Source organism: Sinocyclocheilus grahami, unplaced genomic scaffold (genome assembly GCF_001515645.1).
Source record: "Sinocyclocheilus grahami isolate Dianchi unplaced genomic scaffold, SAMN03320097.WGS_v1.1 scaffold288.1, whole genome shotgun sequence".
NCBI lineage: Eukaryota > Metazoa > Chordata > Actinopteri > Cypriniformes > Cyprinidae > Sinocyclocheilus > Sinocyclocheilus grahami.
Genome location: NW_015505467.1, coordinates 820,526 through 841,455, shown reverse-complemented (window position 1 = coordinate 841,455; position 20,930 = coordinate 820,526). Strand labels below are relative to the sequence as shown.

Sequence of the window (20,930 nt, the reverse complement as noted above, 5' to 3'; positions counted from 1 at the left end):
TTGTGAAAAGCCAATGATTCACTTGATGAGTGAGCCATCAGAATGTAAGAACCAGAGGTGGCAAATATGATTCTAGAGGTAGAAATAAGGATTTTTGTATTGTCATAGTGTGACATCAGTATTGATTTCATCAGCTGACAACAGTCTATCATTGTTTACTACAGTATTCATACTTTTTTTGTATTTGTATTTATAATTAATATTTTTTCAAACTCATCCATTCTATTTTGAGTATATCATTTATACACTCCCTCACCAACATGGTGGGTGCTTGAGGAGTAGACACATGTATAGAAGGGTAAAAGCATGCAAAAAGCCTTCCTGTGCACCAAATACTTCATATTGCACATCTTTTACCACCTTATTAATCACCACTAAATTACGCTTAATCTGTAACACTTTACAATGTAGTTCAGTTTGTTAATGCATTTAGTTCTCTTAGTTCTAATTAGTTAATGCATTAGGTATCTAAAACTAACAATGAACAACAATTTTTATAGCATGTATTAATCTACAGTAGGTTCATGTTAATTTATCAATATACTATTGTTCATTGTTAATTCATGTTTATTCATAATACATTAACTAATGTTAATTAGGTAAAATATGGTTAATTGTTATTTTATGTGAACTATTGAATTAATGTTTAGAACCTTATTGTAAAGTGTTGCCACTTATTCTAATACTGATTCGTTAGTTTTGAGCAACACATACTTTTGTTGACTACCTGTCAACTTAATTTCAAGCAGATACTGTGAGAATATTTGATGCATACAGTGTATGTGCTTTCTCAAAAGTCTGAGCCTTTCCTCTAGCACCAGGTTTTGCCACTCCCGGTTAACAGTATGGCTTTAAAAAGAAAGAACTAGCAGTTTATTCACAGAAAAGTCACAAATACAGTGTCATCAGCAGCAAAACAGTGTACAGCAGCATGTACCCTGCATAAAAGGCAAATTGAAAACAAGCAACTCGGCAGCAAAGATTTTGAACATATCCAAAAACATCACTGGAGAGGCATCTTCGAACTATTAGCTGTAGTACTCATTGCATCAGCTACACTAAGGTGTATTTGGATAACATTTATAGACATTCATCAAACAGTCTTCAGCTTGATTTGTCATCATGCACATGTGAAATGTGGATGAATCTTTGAGTGTTCATGAAGCTGTTTTAATGGAAATATTACCCTAGTAAACAGTATTACATTTACATTTACTACACATTATATAAAATAACAAAGCAAGCATATGTATATATGACAAATTGTCTTCTATTTTATTTGTTCCCAGCAATTTGTAAGAACAGCTCACAGGATCTTTGTAGAACTAATATAGATTATAAAATATAGGGTTAATCTAACACTATTACAATTCGTGATTGATGTGTTTTCTGTGATGGTTGATAATGTGTCAGCTACATGTAAAAAGGCCATCAAAACCATCCTTGTGTGGATGTGGAAGTGCTACTAAATGTGCTGTCAAATGGTGACAGTAGCTCATGTTATTCTTGAAGCTCTTACTGAGCATCCAGCGACACAACTTTAGCTACATTTTAAAGGCTGTAGATACATTCAGAACAATTTAAGAGGCTTTTGTGCCTCTAGTAATTTCAGTATATGCAGAAAATGTTGATCATCCATGTTTAACGTTACTTTTAGAGCCACAGTGTAATATGTCCACTCTACTTCCATGTGGGTTTGTTGGTCCTGTTAGAGATGGAGTCTCTAATCTGTGTGGATCTCTCAGAGAAACTGCTACTTTTAAGGGAGTGCTCTCGTCCAGACTGCGGGGGCGGTGTGTCACTGCTTCGACTAGAAGCCCTTACACTCTGAACCCTCCTAATAGACCCCCCTAGTTTATCCTCGCTCCTTGGCAAAGGTCCGCTACTGACAGAGTCCGTTCCACCACCGGGCAATCTCTGAGAGCTAGCTCTGGCTAAGCTCTTAGATGGTGTTCCTGTTACAGCTGGTGAGGGCATGTCTTTTTTAGATCTGGAAGAAGAGGCCACAGTGTTGCGAGCAAAGCTAGGCAAAGGCGAAGAACTTTTCAGGGTGTTGTTGAGACTGTCAGGTGTACCTACTTCTGAGGTTCCTTGGGCCTGAGCTTGGGCCAAGGCACGCATTGTAGAACGACACATCTTTTCCTCTGGTGCTGGTTTTGAAATGTTACGAACAGGTTTAGGATTTGTTTTCTTGATGGAGGGTCTGTGTTGAGTCGAGTCCCTTGCCCACCGAGAGCTGCTTGGTGTCGCTCCTCGTTGTGCCCTGGGATCCTCTGGAGGGAGGCTTGAATGTCGTGCAGGTCTACCTTGCCTCTCGCCTCTCCTGGCTGGCATGCTTTGGTCACGATGTGGATGTCTGGGTTCAATGTTCTCATGTCCAGAAGGTTTTTCAACTTTCTTCATGCTGCTACTAGAGCGATTCTGCCTTGTAATGGGCACCACTTTGCGCATGTTCTGAGTCTCAGTTGCTGTGAGGGTTCTTGTCGGACGGCTTGCATGAGCAATTACTTTGGATGTTGTCTTGGTTTTGACAAGTGTTGTTTTGGGGCTACTGGTCTGGACTGCTTTCTCGCCAACTCTTCGCCCTTCAGCTGTGTCACAGCTATCTGTCTCTGCTTCTTCAGTAGTTACAGATGGACTGACTGATTCTGGACATGCTTGAGTGACCCTTCCGGCAAGTGGTTCATCACTTGACGTGGACACAATGTGACAATCGGTGGACTCAAAATTGGAGGAAAGGGAATTGGTGTCCTGAATAATTCTTGGAAAGTTGGCATCCTGTGACTTTGGGTTAAGTTCAGATCTTTCTTTTATGATAGGAGAACACTCTATCTCAGAACAGTCCAACACAATGGAACAATCGGTTTCAGTGCAGTCCATGACATACAACACAGGTTTCTTACTGGACAAAGAGGGATCCAGGGGCAATGGGGTGTCACAAGTTGTTGAGGAAAAGGTACTTGTGTCTGCTTCCTCCCTCTGTGATGAGATCCTTTTGTCGTTCCAAACTTTTTCTGGTTCCTCGGAACTCCTGCTAGATGGGGGTGTATCAAGGATAAATGCTTTAGGAGAATCTTCTTCCCTTTCCAGATCTGTTACAAACACTTCATGCTGGTTGTCCACAAAAACATGACTGTTATTCTTGATCTGGCTGGTTATCTCAAAGGGTTGAAGGCCAGTAACTAGTTTGTGTTTCTCCACAGAAACACTCATGCGTCCAACACTTTGACCAGATGTCCCCTGAAAGACAAGCTTTGCGTTACTTAATTGAGGTGTAACGCCACCTTCAGAGAGAGAAGTGTAATTATTATTATTGTAGGGATCATTGTTCATGCTGTAGCCAAAACTTGAGTATCTAGCTAAAGGACTAATGGGTTCAGTCTCAGCCCTTGGTGAAGTTGCCAGCTTCTCTTGGCAATCCTGACTCTGTGGACCCAACTCCCTATTATCATCCTGTAAGACAAGCCATGGCATGGTCTTTCGTTGATGGTTCCTGCTTGAACGTGGCAGGCTGCTGAATTTTGTATAGTCACTTGCTGAAGACCCAGATATCAGCTCTGTTTGATGGTAACGTCGGGCACTAGCTGAGCGCCCCAAAGGACTGTGGGGGCTTTGAGGTCTCGATTGAAGCAGGAAGTCCAGGAGGCCTTCTTTGGTTAGGATGTCAACATCATTTTCACTGCTGCTGCGACCAAAACCACCTGCCTCAGTATTGGCTACACCCCAGGCACACCGTCTCTCCTCCAGTTCCCGTAAGCGACGCTGTCTAGCTTCCTCCTTTAGTTCTCTGTCCCGGTTATCCTGCAGAAGAGTGGATAAGAGATCACTATAGGAGTTTGTGTTCACAGATATATGGTCTGTAGCATGATTCATAAATGCCTTAGGGCTATATTTACTAAACAGGGCAAATTAGCGTTAGAAAAACACCAATGGGAGGGGAAAATTCTGCGATTTACTGACAAGGTGCACATTACACTGAACAAAGATGCAACATCTCATTTCCATAATGACCAGCGCAATCTACCAAAAGCAGCGCAAATTACCGCCTGCTTTAAGACATGTTTTTTTAGAAGTTAAATAATGCCGCAAATACCAGTGAACTGACGAGCACAAATCTTCGTAAATCGTGTTGCGTGATTCATTTAAATACTCTCCTCCCATAAATTTACAGATCGAAAGGGAAACATCTACAAGTGCATATTCACTAAGGTGAGTCACAAAAATAACAGTGTCCACGCTTTTTCAGTGCTAATTTCACACTGTGTGTCTTTAGTAAATCCTTTTTTAGGGTTTGCACTGGCTCAAGCTGATAGTAAATCTGGACCTTTATGTCGTGACAAATAAGCTCTTAATTATTTTATATTAAATTATTTTTCATGTATTTTTTTACTTTTGCATGTTAGTCAGGTGATATTTACCTTTACAGCTTTTTTGAACTTTAGGCAGAAATCTTGGAAAATTCTAAAGCACTCATCCAGTTTGAAAGTGTCTTTGTCTTCACAGAAGAAGTCAATGAGGGTATTACCCTCTTTGCGCAAGTCCAGCCTGCGATGTTTAAGATCCTGCAGGGCCTGTGTAGAGCTCTACAAATAAGAAGAAAGCAGGTGAGTCATTCTTATTGACATAAAAAAGTTAATTAATCCATTATAGCTAATAAAATGAAAATATAAAGACAGTAGAAATACAAAAAAAGACAAAACCATAATCTACTATGGAATTATAATTGAGGGAATGATTCATTTACCTGCAAAAAAGGATCTAGCTGCTTTTGCAGCTCAACGTCATCCTGAATTTTCTGTTCCATTAGTCAGGTGATATTTACCTTTACAGCTTTTTTGAACTTTAGGCAGAAATCTTGAAAAATTCTAAAGCACTCATCCAGTTTGAAAGTGTCTTTGTCTTCACAGAAGAAGTCAATGAGGGTATTACCCTCTTTGCGCAAGTCCAGCCTGCGATGTTTAAGATCCTGCAGGGCCTGTGTAGAGCTCTACAAATAAGAAGAAAGCAGGTGAGTCATTCTTATTGACATAAAAAAGTTAATTAATCCATTATAGCTAATAAAATGAAAATATAAAGACAGTAGAAATACAAAAAAAGACAAAACCATAATCTACTATGGAATTATAATTGAGGGAATGATTCATTTACCTGCAAAAAAGGATCTAGCTGCTTTTGCAGCTCAACGTCATCCTGAATTTTCTGTTCCAAGGAACGCGTTTTGACATACAGAGAGGAAAACTCTCCTTCTATATTTTCTACTGAAATTCTAAAACAATAAAAATGTAAGTCAGAGAAAGACTGAGGAAGGGCTCATGGAAAGTTTGAGTACATAATGACAACATTTTTAAGAAAAAGTCAAAACTTCAATCAAAATAATAGTTTGTTAGATTGGTTTGACATTGCTGTCATAACAATAGTTAATACAGTCAGTATTAGTAAAACTCGATTTAAAGGGATAGTTCACCCAAAAATGAAAATTCTGTCATTAATTACTCACCCTCGTGTCGTTCCAAACCTGTAAGACCTTCGTTCATCTTCAGAACACAAATGAAGATATTTTTGATGCATTCCGAGAGCTCTCTGACTCTCTGAGCTTTACGCTTTGATCTGAACGTAAACAACGTATCCGCGTACATACGTTGTTTACGTATGTGATACTCATAAATGGCACTATAGGGCAGTGTTTCCCAAACTTTTTTTATTTGCGCCACCCTTTGGAAATTTTAACAAACTTGCGGCACCCTACAAAATAAATTTTGTCACAATATTTGAATTTCTAACTTTGATATGATAATTTGAAAAGTATAGATATTCGGTACAACAGGGAAGAACTGCAGAATATAATGTCATACAGATATTTTTAATATTATTTAAAAATTTTGTCCATCAATGGTGGCAGTCAGTAGGCTAATTTCTAATGAAGAGACCAATTTATATGACAGATTTTAATGTAGGCTTTTATACATATGCAAACATTATTTAATTACCATTATAACTAGCTATCTCACAAATTTTTGCTCACTCAGTGTTTTTTTTATTTTACAGTGGGGTAATTCTGGTGCAGTAGCATGAAATAGCTTGATTTAAAACTTTGAATTGAATAAAAAATGACAAGTAAACAGTCAGTAATAAAATAAGAACAAATATTTTTAAAGAGGGCAGCGTTACCAGAGTTGCCCATATACCACACCATGTTACAACACAGTAGGGCTATTGCAGACAGAAACAATACTGTACTACATCGATGTTTCCTGTCGGTTAAATTTTTGAGTGGACTTTGCTGTTCCAATTCGCATGAACGGTATACGAGGGGAGCGCACACGTATAGAGCGGGATAATACGCAGAGCGTCACACCACGTGAAAGTGAAACCTGAGCGGTGAACTCATTTTCGGCAGCCAAAATTTCGGTGCATCTCTAATTATTGGCGACATCAGAAATGGATATTATATAATAGATGCTTTTTTGAACATTTTAGCAATTTAAAAATATTAAAAAATTATTTTTTACACGGCACTCCTGCTCTCGACAGACGCGGCACCCCGGTTGGGAAACACTGCTATAGGGTGACACGGAGGAGACAAATTGTTGAATAAATTCGTTATTTTTGTTTTCTTTGCACACAAAAAGCATCCTCGTAGCTTCGTAAAATTACGGTTGAACCACTGATGTCACATGGATTATTTTAACAATCTCCTTGCTATGTTTCTGAGCTTTGATCGTGTAAGGATCCTTGTTGTCTATGGGAGGGTCAGAGAGCTCTCAGAATGCATCAAAACTATCTTAATTTGTGTTCTGAAGATGAATGGAGGTCTTACAGGATTGGAACGACATGAGGGTGAGTAAGTAATGACAGAATTTTCATTTTTGGGTGAACTAACCCTTTAAGGTGTTCTAAAGTTTCATAATATTGAGAGAAGTTACCTTCCACTTTTGTTTGCAATATGCATCAGAAACTAATACTGTTGTTACCTGACTGCACTCTGAACATGCGTTAGCTTCTCTGGGAACTTCAAAAGGGCCTCATCCTTTTTCTGTGCTTCCTTTGTGATAAAAGTTAAAGAAAATTCCAAGTCAAAGCAGTTAAAACAAAATGTTGGTGTTATTACAATGGCTTTTCTGCTTTCTTAAAACATTTACAAAAATGTATCATTACATCTGGAGAAAACAGTGAATCTGGTTCTGTCCCACTTACTAGTGCCACAAAATGAAGCAGGTTCATGCCAGGCTTGTTGGCCTTCGTGTCAGCCAGAGAGAGAAGTGAAGATAGTTTGAAGCCCACAGCATTGCCTGCATAGCCACCCTATGAACACACAAAGATTATCAGTCAATGTCTGGTCAATGCTGTAAAGGCCATCAACCCTTCCTGATTAAAAAACATCAGGGAATGTTTTGAAGGAGTAGTTGAAAGGAAAGAACAAAAGTGAAAAGAGGATTTAGGGAAATGTCCACAAAAAAGGGGGAAGATGAGGGGTAAAGGGTAAAGAACACTGGAAAGACAAATAAGAGAAAAATACTTACTGCATTCATGATATTTCCTGCTTGGAGAACCAAATGTAGAATGGCATGGAGTTCTTCACAAGTCATTAGTTCTGTGGAATAATCAATAGAAACTGAATAGTCACAGGCCATTTGTTAAATTACACAACACTCTAAATGCGATTATCCTTCCTACAGTCTACAGACTAAGACATTTCAAGGAAATCTGAACACTTGATGCCACATTTAAATTAGAAAAAAAGTGCTGACAGCATGATCTACCGTGTAGTTCAAAATAGACTGCTAGAATTAGTTAATGCAAGATTAATAAAACTCAATTCGAGTTTTGCTAATGTCTCCCAGCATCAATGTAATGATTAATGGAGTGCCAAATCTTTACATTTCAGTAGTGTTGAGGCATTAAGTGGTCATGAGCCATTGGTTTCTGAGGCTAATACAGGAACAGCTGAGTGACAGAAAATGACTCAGCAAAATGCACTCAACAAGAATTGAATCCTGCTACTAAAGTTTACTTTACTGTTTATCGGTCCATACTTGACAGCAGCTCTTTTAAAAGTAGTGGAATAGTGCATCAAATTACAGGGGATAATGAATATGTGTACGAGAGAGCAAGAATGAGATGACTAGTTTTTTTCCCCCCACTATGTTCTACAGAAGTCAAAATAAAAGGCATGAATGACAAAATGTTTTGCCTGCTTAAAAAAAAGACATTACTCTAGATTAAAGGAAAAATCCTCATAAATATGACATAAACATTAGAACTTAGTATGTTCTTACCTTCAGTAGCCTGACGCACAATGTTAATATCACGACTCATGACTGTACAGGATGGATGGAATTCTTCCTGAAGTACCATGGCTTCAATACACACCTCAAAGCTTTAAAATTGAGCAAACAATAATTGACCTGCCTTTTGTGTATGATGTTAGGTATTATGAAATCTTAGATTTGTATTTTATTGATAAGAGAGATCTTGTGCGCCTCTTACCGTGGCACTTGAATCAGCAGGAACATGAAGGAATCAACCAGTGTCAGCTTATTTGGGTCTCCTTTGAATTCCTTCAATCTCTTCACCTAGTGAATATATGTGATTTAAATCCAAAGAGAAAACATATGTACTAGGGATGTCCAATGTATTTGTACCATTTTTGATTTATCAGTTGATTGGATTTATTGTAGATGAAATTTTTTTAATATAGAGACCTTTACTATCATCTAACACTTAATGTTAAATATTAAAGCTTAATGTCCATTTTTCATACTACAAGTTATGTTGTGATGTAACTAGTATACATAGTATACATTTTAATTTCTGAAATGTATTAATTACTGTATATACTGTAACACACATAATTATTAGCATCGGTTTTGGCCATATTGGTAACATTTTATTTTACGGTGTCCTTGTTACACATTACATGTACTTACTATTATAATAACAATAAATTATGCATAATTACATGCAACTAACCCTAAACCAAACCCTTATCCTAACCCTAACCCTACAGTAAGTACATGTAGTTAATTAATATTACTAATTACTTGTATGTATAATTACACTGTAACATGGACACCTTAAAATAAAGTGTAACCACCAGATTTTTAAAGTTAATACCTCAACACATGCCCATTCATCTGTGCCAAGTACAGGCACTATTTGCCAAAAATTATATAAATTATGTCTTGGCAGTGTTGGTAATGTTAACTAAAAGTAAAAATTGTTTTTGTTAATTGAAAATGCTGAAATAAATAATAATAATAATAATTAATGCATTTAGCAGACGCTTTTATTCAAAGCACCTTATAGTACATTCAGCCTATACATTTTTTACCACTATGTGTGTTCCCTAGGAATTGAACCCACAACCTTTGCGCTGCTAACGCAATGCTCTACCACTGAACCACTATATGCAATAAATAATATATAAATTACGAATGAAACGAATTCAAAATGTTAATAAACACTAAAATATTATATAAATAATACTAAAATATTACTCAGCCCTGGTACACCTGGCATTAGCAACACATCAACTTGGCGATTGCATTTCATTGAGGAGAGGGTCTGGATTTGTGACCCCATACATCACTTAGCACATCAGTATGCCACTGCATATCGAAACATTATTTTAATGTAATTGTTACATGAGTGTCTTTTGATGTTGTCTGGGACACATTATGCATTAATGCAGCAAATACACAACAAATGTGATGTGGCTATATGTATCTCTGACTGCCAGCGAATGTGGTTTGAGGGATTTAATTATTTTGTTCATAATACACATTGTATTTAATTTACTCCTGTATACATTGATGTCCATTTGTGATGAGGCAGATGTTAATAGCAGGTGCCATACACACCAAAAATGGGACTATACACAAATATGGTGTGGTTTCAGAATTCTCACCTCCTCTGCTTCAGGTAGAAGTTTGAGAAGTTCTTTCAGCGGTTCAGCTCCATATTGCTTACTGTTGCCCAGACGAATGTCTTCTACTATTGCATGATTGGACCTGAGAGAGAAAAACAGAAGTATAAACCAGACAATCAATTTTTGACTCGGTGTATGATCCAAAGAAAGATGGGAAAAAACAAATCTTTACAAGGATGTGTGTTATATGTATATACTTATATAATGCAGGTATTTTGGGTCCCACTTCATATTAGGAGTCTTTAATTACTATGTACTTACATTAAATTAAGCATAAGGTAAGGTTAGGGGGTATATTGCACTACACAATAACAATTACACTAGCTCTATGAACTATATACAAGTCTGTATTTTTAAGGAAAGTATATCATAATAGCAAAAATGAATTACTATTAGTTAATTGGCCTATAGATTATAAAGAATAATCAAACTACTTAGTAGTTAATTAAGTTACTGTACAAATCTAAGCGAATTACAGTGTCCACAAATCCCCATTACCAAACAGTCATAAAAATGTTTAATATCCAGCATTAAAAAATCATAGATCACTAGTATCTAGTGATGAAAAAAATGATAATTCAACCTCAAAATTGTTGAAACAAAATAAATCTCACAAATGATGATCTTCAGATAAAAAAATTAATAAGTGCCACTGTTGTGTTGAGATGATATTTAGTGATATCTTATAGTCAAGGGGAAATTATCTTACAATGCATTTTACTCTACATATCAAATTTAAATTCTGTCATCATTTACTCACCCTCAAGTTGTTCCAAACCTGTATGAACTTCTTTCTTCTGTTAATCACAAAAGAAGATATTATGAATAATGTTTGTAACCAAACAGTTGACAGTAGCCATTTGTCAATGGCTACCGTCAACTGTATGGTTACCAAAATCTTCAACGGCATGAGGTTTGGACTGAAATGAGGGTGAATACATAAATGATGACAGAATTTTCACTTTTGGGTGAACTATCCCTTTAAAGACCCCTTAAAATAAAGGGGTACAGAATTTAAAATACACACACATACATGCAAACACAATTAATTTTAACCATTTAACTATTGATTTATTGATTGCTAAAAGTATCCACATGCTGTATACTGTCCCCCAGAAATCTACATTGAGTGCATTTTAGCTGTTTTGTTACAGGTTTTAGTGATTATTTCTCTTAATATAACACTAAATGATTATGTCTCTAAACAATGACTCACTCAAATACGAATAAAGTCAAAAAGGTGTGGAAATGTTGCACAAACATAAGTGCATTGCTGTTTTTTTTCAATGCATTTGTAATTTGCGTTCTGAAAGTCTGGGACTAATTGTAACATTGTCTCCTGCATGAGTGACTCAGCAAAGTGAATGTGACTCGCAGTGTCTGATCAGCTCTAATATACATGACCATCACATACTCAGAATACACACAAACATCGAAGACAAAAATAAATATGATATAACCAACTGATCACAGAAGAAAGCATTGTCTTTTTGCATAATCATTTATAGTCATGCTGCCTTGGAGGATGTTGAAATACCTGTTCAAAAATAAACAAAAATCCTGTTTACACAGGACACATTCACCTTTTCTTGCCCATGATACAATGCAACAGGTCTGACGTAAACTTTTATTGTTTTATGCTTTTTTCTGTTCAAATTGTCTACTGAGCAACATACCTTGTGTCTTTGTTTATCTGTACCTAGTACTTGTCACAGTGAATGAATACGGCATCCTCATGTGAACTTCCAAGTATCAATCAGAACCTGAAAGCTATTGATCTTTACACAAGAGCATCGGATTTCTCTTGACCACCAGATCCTATTTCTGTGCTGGAGCACATGCACACATAGGTTTTTACACATGATGACACTGAGAAACTTACTTCTTGAACTGTTTGAGGAAAATTCCAATGTTCATTCCTCTCTTGGAGTCTAAGATGCTGATCTGGGAAAACAGAGGAATAGAAATGGTAATTAAAATGGATGGAAAGTTACACAAAGGACAGACTGTGTGTGTTCTGACAGAGACGTAATTCCATTCAAATTTTTGGCCTTCAGGTTTTTGTGGCGTGTTGATTTGAATGCAGCTTCCAAATAAATAAAACTGGTATCTCTGATGTTGCAAGATTACTATAAGCAAACGAAAAGTGAGGTAAACCTTATTTTACAGTGTCCTCGTTACATGTTACATATACTTACTATAATAACAACAACAGTAAATTATGCATGATTACATGTAACTGACCCTAAAACCAAACCCTAATCCTAACCCAAACTCTATAGTAAATACATTGTTCTATAGAAAGTTAATTTACTCAGTACTTAAAGATATAATTACACTGTAACAAGGACACCTAAAGAAGTGTAACCAAAAAGGTCAGATTTTCAGAACAGTTACACTCCAAAATATAGTTTTCAGTGTCTCAAAATTCAGTCTGTGGTGCGCATTATGAACACAAAGCACTCCATGGTTCACTTTTTTGTCACATTTGCATTTCCAAACATTTTTTGGCTTCTGCAAGTTACTATACAAATTGAGCAGAGTGACACTGTGGAACCAAAAATGAAAAGAGGATGACAACGTTTCTTCAGATTTAGATGAGGAGGAGCATATTTAAATGTAAACTATAACTGCAAATATAATAGCCTTGAGAGTAACTGGACCAGACTGGAATGCAACATGAACGTGAACAACTTACAAAAGAAAAATATATCATAATAAAATGTTACCTTTTATTATTATTATTATTATTATTATTTATAGTAAAATAATTCTAAACATATGTATTAGTTCTAATATTTAAGGGCACAGTAAATGGAAACTGTATCACTAGACTTATATGCCATACATTTAATAATATAACAAAGTTCCCCACTAATCAAATAGGTTTTTATAATAGTATAAGAAAGACAGGCAGAGTTTCTTAGATTAATATAAAGTGCTTTACAAATTTGTTGCACATCAATCCAACTAAATTAAATAGGAATTAATATATTTTTATTTTAGAAATAATTTTTGTTTAAAATTAACCTTAAAGGGGTCATATCATTTTGCTAAAAAGAACATTATTTTGTGTATTTGGTGTAATGAAATGTGTTTATGCGGTTTAAGGTTAAAAAAACACATTATTTTCCACATACTGTACATTATTGTTTCTCCTCTATGCCCCACCTTTCTGAAACGCTTTGATTTTTACAAAGCTCATCGGTCTGAAAGCGAGGTGTGCTCTGATTGGCCAGCTATCTAGTGCGTTGTGATTGGCCGAATAAGCCGGCAGGCTTGAGAACGGCACAGCCGATGGATTCGACGAAGGAGAGGCCAACGGGCTTGCGGCAACCACATGTGACGACCCCGGGCTGGACTCCGCTTTGTCTACGGTGAAAGCCGATTCGGCGATCCACAGCACGAAGTTGATGTATTTCCTCGGTGACCAGCACGGATCAGCTCTAGGCATGATGAAGCAGATATCGTCCTCTTTTGGAAGACCAAACAAAGTAGTTTGGCTTTCACAATGAAACACACAGCGTCATCACGATATGGCGGCAGCAACAATACTACAGCGAGAATAAAAGTTATGCCTTCTTTCTTTGAGTGAACATTTGGGTGGCGTTATGCAAATCTTCCCACATCCTGATGTAGACATGTGGGGCGGTTGACTCTTAACTTTTATAAAGAATATCTCTTTGGATTTGAGACTTTAGTCTTTGCAACTTTACAGATCTTCTTTATGAACCAAGAGCTTGTAACACTTCAAAGAGAAAGGAAAAATTTAAATCGCACCATATGACCCCTTTAGAGGGATAGCTCACCCAAAAGTGAAAATTTTGTCATCACCTACTCATTACCCTCATATCGTTCCAAATCCATAAAACTTTCATCCATATTCAAAACACAATGAAGATATTTGTAATAACCCTGAGAATTTTTTCCCCTATCTGAAATTGAATTTCCCCAAAATGTTCACACTTCAAATGGTTGATGAAATGTGTTTGCATAGCTGGAAATTGTGTGTGTGTGTGTGTGTGGGGGGGGGGGGATCTGAGTGTTGCCCCCCTTAAAAATATAATTAATAACCATGCTGTGTATTGTAAATAATATAACAATATATACGTAAAATAATTGTGTAAAAGTAGTTAAACAATACAAACACAAATGGGACAAAAAAGTATTAAGTTTAAAAATGTTTTGAGCCCCCCTCCTTGCGTCACAGTGCTTTAGTAGTCCACTGCCTGCTTTCCCCCTTTACCTCATCAACAAAGTTCTTCAGTAGTTGTGGAACTCCAGTAAGTAGGATGTCTAGGCTATTTTATTCACTTTAAACATCGGATGAAGTGATTCTTTTCTCTTTAATACAGATGATGTTGAGTCATTAATAAATTAGTTTAAAAAAAAAGATTAAACAATGTATTTTTTCATGAGTCCGCTATATGTTAGCAATAATAACATTAGCTTGTTTAGTTTAATACTGTAATATTGTAGACCTACCGATGTGTTGTGTTGTGCTTAATATGATGTTAAATGGCAGATTAGTGGGCTTTTGTCACGAATCCTGTCCGTGACCTTCTGTACGCTTGCCACCTGAGGTCGCCCTCCCATTATATTGACTCTCACATTACACAGACTGTCACATGTCACTCCGGACTACATTTCGCATGTTTCATTTCACTGATTACGTTTTCACCTGCAGCCAATTACACACACTATAAAATCAGTCTCAAACCACCATTCAATGCCGAGCATTGTTTAGCATTTATCACTCTCCAAGTGATAGCTCCATTACGGAGCCTGATATTCTGGTTTATTCTAGTCCTATCAAGTCTTGCCTGTTTAGTCTAGTCGTGTTTTCGGATTTCTTGCCTGTCTGTGGATTACTATCTTGCCCTGCTCTGTGTGGACTCTGTTTGACCCTCGCCTGAAATTTTGCTTGTGCTATCGGATTACCCCTCTTGTCATGCCCTCTGGATATGATTCACCGATCGAAGACCCACGCTTGCACTAGGAATACTCTTTGTCTTGCCTCATCTATATCTGTTTGCTGTGTATCGACCCATACCGGTTTCTGACCATGATAATGAATAAAGCTCTGCAGATGGATCCGCAGCTTCCTCAGTTCATTCCATAACAGAATACTTGGCAACACAAAGATCCAGTGGCTTTTCTAAAGGACTCTGGCCAGGTATGGACCCAGTTGACCAGCTGCTCGACCTGCGACAAAGGAGTTTATCCATTGAGGAGTACGTCACTCAGTTCTGTGAGTTATCTTATAGGGTACCTTTTGATGAGGTTGCATTAAAAGACATTTTTCGTTTCGGACTAAATGAGCCCATAAAATCATGGTTGCCTGAGGGGACGTTTAATTGTAGTTTAAAGGAATTTATGGACTATGCTTTGCTGTCTGCAGGCTCTTTGTTCACTGTGGGTGTCGCAGAGGAAGAATACAACACCGTGTCTGTGCCTGTAATTCACAGACTGAATCGCTGACTGAATCACTGCTGAACTCAGTAAATCACAAGCTCTGGGACATTCTAGTTTAATGATCGCTACGCCAGTTATTAGTTCCGCATGTGAAATGGCAGCCGAACCAGAGTCACGTCACGTTACGTCATGTCACAGCTGATCGTCCAGAGTCAAGTCAAGTCACAGCTGATCGCCTAGAGTCAAGTCATGTCACAGCTGATCGTCCAGAGTCTTGTTACGTCACAGCTGATCATCCAGATTCTCGTCACGTCACAGCTGATCGTCCAGAGTCATGTCACGTCTCAGCTGATCGTCCAGAGTCACGTCATGTCTCAGCTGATCGTCCAGAGTCTCGACACGTCACAGCTGATCGTCCAGATTCACGTCACGTCACAGCTGACCGTCCAGAGTCTTGTTACGTCACAGCTGATCATCCAGATTCTCGTACCGTCACAGCTGATCGTCCAGAGTCTCGTCATGTCACAGCTGATCGTCCAGAGTCTTGTTACGTCACAGCTGATCATCCAGAGTCCCGTCACGTCACAGCTGATCGTCCAGAGTCATGTCACGTCTCAGCTGATCGTCCAGAGTCACGTCATGTCTCAGCTGATCGTCCAGAGTCTCGACACGTCACAGCTGATCGTCCAGATTCACGTCACGTCACAGCTGACCGTCCAGAGTCTTGTTACGTCACAGCTGATCATCCAGATTCTCGTCACGTCACAGCTGATCGTCCAGAGTCATGTCACGTCTCAGCTGATCGTCCAGAGTCACGTCATGTCTCAGCTGATCGTCCAGAGTCTCATCACATCATAGCTGATCGTCCAGAGTCACGTCACGTCACAGCTGACCGTCCAGTCTTGTCACGTCTCAGCTGATCGTCCAGATTCTCGTCATGTCACAGCTGATCGTCCAGAGCCACGTCACATCACAGCTGATTGTCCAGAGCCACGTCACATCACAGCTGATCGTCCAGAACCACGTAACATCACAGCTGATCGTCCAGAGCCATGTCACGTCACAGCTGATCGTCCAGAGCCAAGTCACATCACAGCTGATCGCCCAGAGTCTCATCACATCTCAGCTGATCGTCCAGATTCTCGTCATGATTCCCCTGTCTGTAGCTCTTCCCATAATGGTGATCGCTTTATGGAGTTTTTGGGCTGCATACACCACTACTGAAACTCTAGAGTTGGTGGCGTCTACTATGATTTCTCTAGAGGTGGCGGCTAACGCTGCAGATCCTCCTGAGGTAGTGGTGCTTGCTGCTGTGTTTCCAGAGACGATGGCGCCCACTGCAGTTTCTCCAGAGGTGGTAGCGTATGCTGTAGATCCTCCCGAGGCGGCGGCGCTCGCTTCAGCTCCTTGCGTGGTGGTGGCACCCAGCAATGAACTCTCTGCCTGTCCTGTCACGGCTATGGAGGCCATTTCTCAACCCTCAGTCTGTCCTGTCACAGCTATGGAGGCCATTTCTGAACCCTCGGCCTGTCCTGTCATGGCTATGGAGGCTGTCTGTGAACTCTCTGACTGTCCTGTCATGGCTATGGAGGCTGTCTGTGAACTCTTGCCTTGCTCTGAACCGGCCAATGAGGCCATCTCCGAACTCTCGTCCTGTTCTGAATCAGCCATGGAGGCTGATTGTGAACTGTCTGTCCATCTAGATCAGTGATGGGCAAACTTGGCACTTCCAGGACACTTTCCTGCAGAGATTTGATCCAATCCTGATATGACTCACCTGCCTGTAGCCTTCTAGTAGTCTTGAAGACAATGATTAGCTGGTTTGATTAGGGTTGGAGCCAGGGCTGGACTGGGACAAAAAATCGGCCCAGGCATTTTTTGGTCCAGGCGGCCCACCACCATTTATTATATGTGACCCTGGACCACAAAACCAGTCTTAAGTCTCTTGGGTATATTTTTAGCAATAGCCAAAAAAAACAAAAAAACATTGTATGGGTCAAATTTATCGATTTTTCTTTTATGCCAAAAATCATTAGGATATTAAGTAAAGATCATGTTCCATGAAGATATTTAGTAAATGTCCTACCGTAAATATATCAAAACTGAATTTTTGATTAGTAATATGCATTGCTAAGAACTTCATTTGGACAACTTTAAAGGCGATTTTCTCAGTATTTCGATTTTTTTGCACCCTCAGATTCCAGATTTTCAAATAGTTGTATCTCGGCCAAATATTGTCCTAGTCTAATAAACCATACACCAATGGAAAGCTTATTTATTCAGCTTTGAGATGGTGTATAAATCTAAAAAAAAATTATTGATTGGTTTTGTGGCCCAGGGTCACATATATGATATACACTACCAGTCAAAAGTTTTTGAACAGTAACATTTTTTATGCTTTTTAAAGAAGTCTCTTCTGCTCACCAAGCCTGCATTTATTTGATCCAAAATACAGCAACATTGAAATATTTTTACTATTTTAAAATAACAGTTTTCTATTTGAATATATAAAAAAATTTAATTTAATTTTTTAGCATCATTACTCGTCGCATGATCCTTCAGAAATCATTCAAATATTCTGATTTGCTGCTAATATATATATATATATTCTTTTTATTATGTTGAAAAAAGCTGAACATAATTTTTCAGGTTTCTTTGATGAATAGAAAGTTCAGAAGAACAGCATTTATCTGAAATAGAAATCGTTTGTAACATTATGAATGTCTTTATCATAACTTTTGATCAATTTAAAGCATCCTTGCTAAATAAAAGTATTAATTTCTATTTCTTTTATTATATGCTAGTAAGAAGAAGAAAGAGAGCAGCAAGGAAGAAGAGGCTGTGGGTGCATGAAACTCTCAGGTCTTGAAGGCTTGCGAAGGAGCTTCGTTTGAATGCCCCATTTCTATTGGCCGCGCGGGTAAACATCACAGAGCGCAGCGGCAAAAGTTTAACTATTTTGAACTTTGACCGCGCAGTGCGCTCCGCTGTGGGTGCGCTTTGGTCGGCGCAGCAACAAACCGCCCTTGCGCGGTGCAAGCCATTGAAATGAATGGGTTTCATAGCGCAGCGCAGCGCTTTCCTCGTCCAGTGTGAAAGGCCTTGAAGAAGTTGGACTGAAGCGATCTTTATATAGGCGGAGCAAAGTACTTCATCGTTCCGTCTATAGCGCATTGTGATTGGATGGCTTATGCTGTCAATATAGGAGACAAACCAATGGGTCACTGGCTGCTCGCTGTGGTCCTTGGCAAAAAAAAACATTCTGTCGGTCCCTTAAGTGCGTCGGCCCACCGGAAAAATGCCCGGTATGCCCGATTACCAATCCAGCCCTGGTTGGAGCTAACCTCTGAAGGAAAGTGGCCTGGAAGGGCCAAGTTTGCCCACCCCTGGTCTAGATGCTCTTGGTTTTGAACAGTCTGTTCACACTATCTCAGCCAATACATGCAGTTTTGAACTGTCAGCCTATTTTGTTCCAGTTAACGAACCTGATTCTGAACCTTCTGTCCAATTTCAGTCAGTAAGTCTAATGTTGAGCCATCTGTCTGTCCTATTTCAAGTAATATGTCTGATGAACTTTCTGTCTGTCCTGTTTTAGCCAATGAGTCTGATGTTGAACCATCTGTCTGTCCAGTTCCAATCAAGAAACCTGTTATCTGCCCCATTAGTCCAGTTATGTCCCCAGAAAATATAAATGCACTCCATGTCTGTTTTGTTAACCCTGTCACTGCCATAGAGACCATTCATTAACTGTCTGCCTGTTCTGTTTCCCCAAATGTGTCTGCTGAACTGTCTGCCTTGCCAGTCCTAGTCTGTAAGCCTGTTTATGAACTGTCTGCCCGTTCAGTGGTCACCAGGGAGACTATTCATGAACTTCTTGTGTTCCTTGCCTCTGTTCTTGAGACCGTGAATGTACTGTCTGTTTCTTGTGTCTCAGTTTTTCCCATGTCCCAGTCTCTGCTATGGGTTCCTGATCCTTCTGGTCCACCGTGGTGGTCTACAGCTATGCTCTGGTGGTCTTTTGCTCTGTCTACTCCGCTGTGGTGGTCTTCTGCCCTACTCTGGTGGTCTTCTGCTCCGCCTGTTTGGTCTGCTTCACCGTGGTGGTCTTCTGCCATGCTCTGGTGGTCTTCTACTACGTGAAGAACGCAAGATAACTTAACAATTATAAAATGACCGTGTGGTGAACCCATGAACCTAACTCATATTTAAACAACTATCGATTTGTGTTGTTGGCCAGATAAAATGACAGTGAAAAATGCAAGATGGCGCCGATGATGATGGTGCCCTCCGTGGCGTGCTCTGCAGTTGTTTTTGTGTTTTTGTTAGTTTGTCCTGTCTTTAGTTATATCCCTGCAATCAGTTTCACCAGAGACGAATTGCTGGATATTCGCCACTGCACATCACCCGATATATTACCAGTTTTCGACTATTCTGATGTTTTGCTGGACATAGTTGGCGGAACAGCTGCACTGATCAGCGCCCTCGTGAAGCTCAGGCAGCGTGGATTTCGAACACCGTTGCCTAGCATCCGCCTGGCAAACCTCCGCTCTCTACCCAACAAAACGGACAAACTCCTTCTGCTCTCCCGGACAAATAAGGATTTCTCACACTCTGCTGCTCTGTGTTTCACGGAAACCTGGTTGAATGACACCATACCGGACAGCACGTTAAATCTGCCAGGCTTTCAGCTGTTCAGAGCGGATCATGATGCAGAATCAACGGGGAAATCGTGCGGCGGGACATGCTTTTACATCAACGAAAGGTGGTGTACAGATGTAACCGTGTTAAAGAAGATGTGCTGTTCAGATCTAGAAGCGCTTTTCATTAACTGTAAGCCTTTCTACTCGCCGCGGGAGTTTTGCTCGTTCATTCTCGTCAGTGTTTACATTCCTCCGAAAGCGCACGTGGGCTCAGCTTTACAGAAACTAGCTGATCAGATCACAGTGACAGAACATCAACACCCAGACTCTGTTCTAATAATTCTTGGGGACTTTAATAAAGCAAATCTCTCCCGTGAACTGCCAAAATACAGACAGCACATCACATGTCCCATCAGAGACAGTAATATATTGGATCACTGTTACACCACAATAAAGAATGTCTCAAGATAGCTCCGTCAGGCCAATGAAGATGCTTACAGGAAGGGGGACAATGTCTTGTATAAACAGGCCAAATGCACACTGGAAAAGGAGATCAGAGTGGCAAAGAGGAATTATCCTGAAAAACTAAGGACACTTCCAGCGACTCAGCTCCCCCAGCACTGTGGAGAATCAACAACTGGCAGATGATCTGAATGAGTTCTATTGCAGGTTTGAAAAAAACACCCCACACCCACCCTGAACACCTCTCCACACAACCATTCACACCATTCACACCTCCTGCAACCCCCCTCTCCCCCACACCTGCACCTCAAATCAGTGAAGACGAGGTGCGCCAGGTCTTCCGGAAACAGAAAAGGAAAAAAGCACCAGGCCCAGATTGTGTTACACCAGCCTGTCTGAAATCCTGTGCTGACCAGCTGGCCCCCATCTTCACACAGATCTTCAACAGATCACTGGAGCTGTGCGAAGTCCCTTCATGCTTCAAA

General features: G+C 39.4%; 1 protein-coding gene across 1 annotated transcript in view; it reads right to left on the bottom strand.

Moving 5' to 3' along the window:
- Positions 1–654: 654 nt before the first annotated feature.
- Positions 655–20,930, bottom strand: part of fhdc1 (FH2 domain containing 1) — a 36,888-nt gene continuing 16,612 nt past the window's right edge. Inside the window, exons 3-12 of the mRNA XM_016292566.1 lie at positions 11,811–11,872; positions 9,908–10,010; positions 8,488–8,573; positions 8,277–8,377; positions 7,521–7,591; positions 7,195–7,302; positions 6,972–7,042; positions 5,149–5,266; positions 4,823–4,987; positions 655–3,801 (exon numbers count right to left, since the gene is read on the bottom strand). Of these exons, the coding sequence (XP_016148052.1) occupies positions 1,681–3,801; positions 4,823–4,987; positions 5,149–5,266; positions 6,972–7,042; positions 7,195–7,302; positions 7,521–7,591; positions 8,277–8,377; positions 8,488–8,573; positions 9,908–10,010; positions 11,811–11,872 (3,006 nt within the window). The 3' untranslated portion in view covers positions 655–1,680. The remainder of the gene's footprint in view (positions 3,802–4,822; positions 4,988–5,148; positions 5,267–6,971; positions 7,043–7,194; positions 7,303–7,520; positions 7,592–8,276; positions 8,378–8,487; positions 8,574–9,907; positions 10,011–11,810; positions 11,873–20,930) is intronic.